The sequence below is a fragment of the Coffea arabica genome, chromosome 8e (genome assembly GCF_036785885.1).
Source record: "Coffea arabica cultivar ET-39 chromosome 8e, Coffea Arabica ET-39 HiFi, whole genome shotgun sequence".
Taxonomy (NCBI): Eukaryota; Viridiplantae; Streptophyta; class Magnoliopsida; order Gentianales; family Rubiaceae; genus Coffea; species Coffea arabica.
Genome location: NC_092324.1, coordinates 4,272,808 through 4,281,183, shown reverse-complemented (window position 1 = coordinate 4,281,183; position 8,376 = coordinate 4,272,808). Strand labels below are relative to the sequence as shown.

The following is an 8,376-nucleotide window of genomic DNA, read 5'->3' as shown; positions in this document are numbered from 1 at the left end:
GTGAGTAGTTAAGTGAAAACGTCCAAAAGTAGTGTGAAGTGAGAATGTGGAAAAATGGTTAGAATATAAAGTAAGTGTATGTGATAGTGAATGAATAGAATGCATGAATCCTATAGGAATGCATCAAGACGGGAACGGGGAGTCCTAACTTTGTGACTTAATCTTCCCTTTGATTAGAAGGCAAAACTAGCGTGCTAAGGCTATCGAGTAGCCACACTCGCTCGTTTCCCTTATCGAAAGGGGACTCTCAAGCAAATGAGCCCTATAACTAGTATGAGATGCAAAACCTAAAAATGAGGGGAAAAAGGGGTTCGAGGAGCATGCCAATGATAAAACTAAGAAAAATGCATGACATGTAGTGAACATGCAAATATGCACTAACAAAAGGGGATGGCCTATTGGGTCTAGCGTTGGACTAGCCCTTTCTATGAATTCCTAATGAAATAATGAGCCACAACTAGCATTGGGCTAGTGTGGTGACGTACATTCATCCATCACATTCATTCATGGCTATGGAAAGCGATTAGACATGCCAAACACCCATAAACACATAGCACATAACAATTAGCATGCTCGACTAGATGCAAGAACCTAATAAAGCAAATTAACACATAGCAACTAAGCATGCAAGACACATAAAGCAATTAAAGCCCTAACTATTACATTTGCTAGCTAGGCACATGTCTTCAACAGGTATTCATCGAATGCTCCTCCAAGCCCTATCTATTACAAGCCAAGAGGTGTACACATACCCCATAAAGAATAACTTAAATTATCTATTACAAGCCAAGAGGTGTACACATACCCCACAATGAAGAACTTAAATAAAAGTAAAAAATAAATGAAATAAATTCAAGGAATTAAGGAAAGGCAAAGAAAGCAACGTAGACATGCAATTCACACTTAGCACGTTGGATCACATAGGAGAAATGAAAATCAAGGAGATAGAGGTTACCTCCCTTGCAATTGGGCCCCAAATGAAAGAAAAATGACTTCAAAACAATAAAACGGTCAAGGTACCACTTTATTTGGGAAAAACAAAGAAAATAGGCAAACACAAGCTCACTTGGCCATAAAGCCCCTAAAGTCATGAATTAAGTGCAATTGAAGCGAAGCATGGTAGACAATTGAAACAAACAAGCAATGAATTTGTAAAATTAAAACTACCAAGGACCAAATTGAGAAGATTATTCAATTGATTGGGTCATACTGAAATGAAAGGAGACTTGAGGGGTCAAAAGGCTAAAATTCTGGAAATTATTCATGCAATCTTCATGCAATCTACGTAGACAAAAAGCTTCTGCACCTATTTCTATTAAACTTCAAAGAAAAACTGCTGCACTTTGCCTTCAACCCAAAACAGATTTTTCAATTCAAATACACAACCTTGGATAGAAATTTTTCAACCCAAAGCCACAACTTCAAACCAAGTAATGGACCACACAATGATCACAACCCAAATGACCATAAAACATAGAAATGTATCGTCCCAAAGTTCTGAAAAATAAATGCAGAAATGGCTTCGGTAACCAGATTTTTCTTTTCATAGTGCAGACCAGATTTTGGTTCATAGACAAGGCTTTGATTAAATATTTCCAACCCAACATCCTCACTTTAACTCACAACAGGCTACTGAACTCTAACTCCAAACCAACAAGAACAATCAAAGGGCTAATGGACTACCGAAATTCTGACAGACAATCGTGTAGAATAGCTAGCAATCTGAAATCCATTTTCCAGCTCAAGTATTGCAGCCTTCACAACGTACAAACTGAAACCAAGCCTTTCATTTCCTTCCCATTCAAACAGATTAAGCTAGCAAAAGATGACTAAAAAAAAATTTAGTTTGCTATTGCTGGTAGTAGAGAAAAACAGCAAGTAGGCGTGCAGCCCTTGCCTTGCGGCAGAAATTTTTTACAAATTGAATGAATGGATTGCCAAGAGTATTGCACGGCATTCATCATCTACAAATCCACTCGCACACATCTTTAAACATGAATCTATCTACTGACCATTCCAATCGAAAACAACAAAGAAAATGCAGCAAAAGAAAACAGCAAAAGACACAAGCTTTAATCAGTTTCTGCAAATATTTCAATCCAAACCAAATCTACTCATGCGAAGAAGGAAAAGAAAACCCAGTCAAGCTGCACAACGGCCCATCCCCAATCACATAACTCTCATAACTTCACCCCAAATCCAGTAAACCTGACCGTGCTGCCAATCCCAGAAGTGCAGAAAAAGAAAAGCAAAACTCACGGCAAAACAAAACCAGCATCGCAGCAAAGCTTCAACATTTCAGACATGATTTTATAATCTATGGGCAGAAGACAAGTGAAAGGCATTACCTTTATCCTTTTCAAAAGGAAAAAACAGAATCTTGGATGATGAACAAAGTGTCCTTGCTCAGCCCAAAAAGCTTAATCTTCCCGGTTGCCCACGTTCTTCCTCCTCTGGTTCCTTCACTCACACAGCCGAGAACTCCTTTGCAGTTTCCTCCAGCCCAAGTCTTCCTCCAATCTCAGCTTTTCACTCAGCCCTCCCCCTTTGACTCTCAATCCTTCTAGTCCCACTCTCAATCTCCGCAGGTTTTTTTTCAAAAAGGCCAGCCGACAACTCTCTTCTCTTTTCCCAAATTTTCTGCAGCCGTTACTCTCCTCCTCCAAGCTTACCTTCGTTCTCTCTTTTGCTCTCTCAAACAGACCCTTTCCAGCCGCCCTTTTCCCTCGGCCTTTGCTCGATGCCCTCTTGATTCTTTCTATCCCCTCCAAAACCCCTGCTCTCAGTTTTTCCCTTCGTCCTTCCCTCTTGTTTCCCCCGTGGGTTTCTTTTGCTCAACCTTCGCTCAAATGCCCATCCCCCTTTTGCGGCTGTCCTGCTGCTTTCTTTTTATATGCAGCTCTCAACCCTAAAACCCTCAGCAATCTCTTCAAAAATTGCAGCCCAAGGGGCTCACCGAACTGCTCCTTTGCAAGCTGCGAAAAAACGCAGCTTGCACTCGCGTATCCCTTTTTTTTTTTTTTTTATAACTAATTAAACAAAAATGGTAATAAAAACTAAGTAATAAAAAAAACAACAATTTTACATCAAAATAAACAAACTAAAACAACAAAATTGCCATTTTCAATCTTTTCCTTTTATTTTTTCATTTTTCATCATTTTTCACTTTTTTCCTTTTTTTTTTCAAGAAAGTATTGAATTTAAATTACAAATGACTAAATCATATTTTTTGAATGCTTTTTCCTTTTTCCTTTTTTTCCCAAGAAATTCTAGATAAAAACTTAAAAATAAAAATAAAACTAGAAACTAAAACTAAAAAACGAACATGACAAATAAAAAACTAAAAATGAAATTACACCAAAAATTTGGTGTCTACATCTCCCTTTGCCTGCCATTAACGGTCCTTGCTGCAACTTTCCGACTACGAGCACTAATACCAGCACCGTGGAAGTAGACATTGAAGCGAAATGGAGTGGAAAATAAGGAAGCCAGACGTGTACTTTGATCCATTTCTTGTTTACGGTAAGTGGTCTGACCTTAATTTTGTTCCATTTTCTTCTGAGCAGTGATGGTTTGTATATAATAGAGGAACAAAGCGTGTCAATAACGTTTAAAAAGATGGTATTAGTCAAATTTTTCAGTTTGTCGGGAAGATTGGTGGTCCTATATGTTGGTATCTTTTACTGTAGAAATTAATATTCGCTTCAGTGGTCCTACATTATTTTTTTATTTTACCCATTAACCATGTCCGACAAAAAGGGGCCACTGAAATGTTGGTATCTTTTACATTGTTTTTTTAAATATTATATTGACCTGAGGCTAAAATTGTTGCAGAGGCTGATTCTGAATGGTTTACTATACGTTTGCATCATGGGGGGAGAATTAATTGGGGACAATATGTGGGGTATGTTGATGGAGATGTAGATGATATAGATCTTTGCAGCGCCGAGAAAATGTCCATTCTTGAACTGAATAAGATGGTGGAAAAATTAGGACATCGTAGAGCTGCTATACTGTATTACTATCTTGAACCAAATAAAGATCTATCCAATGGTTTAAGAGAGTTATGCACTGATGAGGATGTTAACAAATTTTCAGAATGGGCTTACAAGTTTAAGGTGATGGAGGTATTTTGTAACCACCTGACACCTGAAGAAATTGAAAAATTTAGGTCTCCTTTGATTGTTAAACCAGTAGAAAATAAACGTTGTGGTGTTGTGATTGAGGAGTTGGATGAGCAGGGAAGAATAATAGGGGAACCATTTTCTGGAAAAGGTTTTAGAATGGGTCTGTTATTTGAGGAACATACTGGTACAAAAGATAATCGAGATGTGTTACAGAACTTAGGTTTACAGCAGAAACAAATTGGGTCATCAGAGCAACCTCATAGTGCTGGACATGGACAGAGCATCCAGCAGCTTGCTCGTGCACTAGATCTAGAAGGGAGAGCTACTACCTCTGCTTCAACAGACCAGCATCAAGGCATATTCGAACGAGGTGCTGCCTCTGCTTCTACTATCCAGCATGAGCAAGCTAGTGAACTAGATCCAGAAAGAGGTACTGTCTCTGCTTCAACAGACCAGCAAGAAGACACATTCGAAACTTCTACTATCCAGCATCCTGTTGACCATAATAGCAGTGAACAACCTTTTGAGGAAGGAGTCATAGAAGATGTTGAAGAATCAGAATCAGAGCATGACTCTGACAGATTTAGCAGTGGTGACTACTGTGGCGATGAGGCACTATTGGATGGTTTGATACCAGAGACAACAGGGGGTGGAACTTCAGAGCAGCAGTTTGATGAGCCACTAACACATGAGGTGCAGCCTGATTCACAGCAAAATAATGAAGCAACAGGCACATTCTCTTCACAACAGCATGATGCACAGCAGCCACAACAGAAAAAAAACAGGTTAGGAGAAGGAAAAATGTACAAGCACAGCAGCAACAAGCTCAAAATGAACCAGAAGCTGCTGATACATTGGCTGAAGATGTAATCCCAGACCACCTTAGCAGTGATGGTGGCTCATCAGAAGAAGAAGAAGATGGTGACCAATTCCAAAGAAGGTACAAAGATTTTTGTATGGAGAAGTTCAAAATTGATACCAGATTTGAGTTGGGTATGAAATTTGGTTCAAGAGCTCAGTTTGAGGCAGCTGTTCAAGAAGGAGGCCAGTATACACCAAGAGGAATGAGAGTAAAAGGGTGAGAGCCAAGTGCAAGGCCCCATGCCAATGGTTCGTGTTTGCCTCAATTGAAAAAGCACTTGGGAGTACTGATTTGGTAGTTAAAAGCATGAATGACAAGCATGAAAATTGCAATCACGCCTGAAAAAATAAAAACTTGAAGTCTAAGTGGTTGTCTGACAGGTACATGGAGAGGATTAAGTCGAACTCTCAAATCCCAGTTAGGGAGATCCGGCAAACTGTGAATGAGGAGTACCAAGCTCAAATTTCCAAATGAATAGCAGCCAAAGCAAGGAAACTGTCACTTGAAATGATAAAGGGATCAGCTGAACAACAGTATAAGAGAATTTGGGAATATTGTGTTGAGATAAAAAAGACACATGAGGGCAGCACAATGGAGGTGATGTTTACTCCATTTAGAGGGCCTGGGGGCAACCCAAAATTTATGAGACTCTACTGCTGTTTAGAGCCATTGAAAAAGGGATTTAAAGATGATTTGAGGCCATTGATAGCATTGGATGAGTGCCATTTGAAGGGGACTTATAGAGGGCAGTTATTGACTGCCATTGCAGCTGACCCTAATAATGGGTGGTGGCCCATTGCCTGGGCAGTTGTAGAGAGAGAAGCTACGGAGCAGTGGGCGTGGTTCTTGAAATACCTCAATGATGATTTGGAAATTGAAAATCAATTTCATTATACCTTTATTTCTGACCAACAAAAGGTATACACATGTACACTTTGCAATAATGTGAACATGTGTATGTATGTGTATGTATATACATAGTACCTTCCTTGATATTTTGTTTCTTCCTTTACAGGGGTTGGATAGAGCATTAGCTGAAGTTCTTCCAAATTGTGAGCATAGGTATTGTGTCCAACACATGTATCGAAACTTCAAGAAGAAATATCCAGGTCTGCCTCTTAAGGATAAGCTGTGGAGTATTGCCAACAGCACAACAGAGGAACTCTACAATAAAGCAATGGCAGAACTCAAAGATTTTGATAACGAGGCATATCAGTGGGTGAAAAATGCTCCAGCTCCTCGGCATTGGTGCAAGGCCTTCTTTCCGACTCACACAAAGAGTGACATGCTGGTCAACAACTTGTGTGAGTCTTTTAATGCACATATTCTTGAGGCTAGAGACCAGCCAATTATAACAATGCTGGAAATGATCAGGGAGTACCTTATGGATAGGATCCGGAAGAGAAAATCAGCAATGGAAAGATATGATAGCCCAACTGGACCTCTAATCAACGAAATTATTGAAAATAGAGTAAAAATTGCAAGTCAGTGGATGCCTATTTGGAATACAATGCATGGCTACCAGGTGAAAGGACCAAGAGGGGCCCAATTTGCTGTAGATATGGAGAAAAAGAACTGTAGTTGCAAGTTATGGGAGGGTAGTGGCATTCCATGTTGTCACGCCATTGCTGCCATTCTTTTGAGGAATGAAGACCCACGGCAGTACTTGAATGTTTGTTATAGTAGGGGGCTATTCTTGAAACTTTATGAGAATGTGTTACAACTAATTAGCGGTGAGGATCATTGGCCCCCATCAACAATGCCTGAATTGGAGCCCCCGGTATCAGTAACTCAACCTGGAAGGCCTAGAAAGGCTAGGAGAAGGGACACAACTGAAGGCAAGAATCACGGTAGAAGACTAAGAAGAAGAGTCATTATTCATTGTCGAAAATGTGGGGAGGCTGGTCATAATGTAGCAACATGCAAGCAGCCAACCAATGAACAAGGGCAGCAAGACACTTCAACTGAACCTGTGACGCAGCAACCAAATGCAAGAAGGAGGAGACAAACAGTAAGTACAACCAACAACGTTCACTTTTAATTTTTCCTGTTTAGCAGCTAACATGGTTCATGAAACTTTGGAGGTTATGCAGTCAGAAATACCACAGCAACAGCAGGTTGATGAAGTTGCGCATGAGCAGCCACAACAGCAACCAGGCCAGCAACAACCACATGAAGTCCATGATCATGAACCTGGGCACCACCAACCACAACAACAGCAACAAACATCTACCCCAGGCCTGAGTGAAAAGACTTGTCTACCAACCCGTAGCAGGAAAACTTTAACTCGAAAACCACTCACTGATGCAGAAAAAGGAACCATAAATGCTAACTATGCATATTTGGGTAAGGAGCCACCGTACACAATTGGTTCTTGGAGAGGAAAGTGGAGTGGAAGAGGTAGAGGGAGAGGAGGACAAGCCACAAAAGATAAGGGACGGGGAAGAGCTAATTAAAGAGGAGCAACAGTCAAGAACTGATTGAAGAGGGACCTCTAATGCACATTTTTTGCCAACTGTTTTTTGTCTTACAATCTTGAATCTCGTTGGATGTTAGTGGATGAATTCCAATCAACTTTTGTTAGTGCTGATTACGTTTTGTATTCTGGCTATATTTTTGTAGACCATTGACATCAGCATTGGTTATGTAGGGTCAGTATAATATGATGGTCTTTATATTTGCTTACTCCACTTTTGCAAATGTTCATGTCTTTGTCTAGTTAATGGAATTGTGCTGCGTCTTCACATTGAGGGCCACTGGGACTCAATTGATCTTCACTTTGTCATTCCTTTCAAGCAGGGCAGTTCTTTTACAAGTGAAACAACATTACAAAGTATTTCAACAAACAAGTGAAACAACAAAGCCTTGCAAATATAGTCTGATTTTTCCCAGCAAAGCATGCCTGATTTTTCATTCAACAAATCAAAACTTAGATTTTATTGCACATCTACCGATACAGTCATTACAGAGTCCAGAAACAATAACGCGCACCCACTTCATTCATCTTCATACTGCTCCTTCTATTTGCCTAAAAACTGTGAGATTTCCATTTTTTTTGCCCCAACTAACTAAGATTATAGTTGTAAGCATCCATGTTAACAAAAACAATCTTACCAGACACTTGTTCACCCACTTTTTGCTACGGATTTCTTTTTCTAGTTCTTTCACTTTGACCTTCAACTTTGCGACTTTCCTTTCTTGTCTTCTTATTTCTTTTTCATACGCATCTCTTTGTTGTTCAACTACATTAATTCTTTTCAGAAGTCCAGGTATGATCTCCGTTGACCGGCTACACATCTCCTTGTCAATCCACTGCCAAAATCTGCAACCACCATCCGCGCACACCGCAAATCTCCGTCCAGGATTTCTTGAGGTCCACGAAGTTAT

General features: G+C 39.9%; 1 protein-coding gene across 1 annotated transcript; it reads left to right on the top strand.

The window, feature by feature from the left end:
* Positions 1-5,496: 5,496 nt before the first annotated feature.
* On the top strand, positions 5,497-7,030 carry LOC113703853 (uncharacterized). The gene is made up of 2 exons (XM_027225336.2): positions 5,497-5,907; positions 6,005-7,030. The coding sequence occupies exons 1-2, from the start codon at positions 5,497-5,499 to the stop codon at positions 7,028-7,030; spliced, it is 1,437 nt and encodes a 478-aa protein (XP_027081137.2).
* The last annotated feature ends 1,346 nt before the right edge of the window (positions 7,031-8,376 follow it).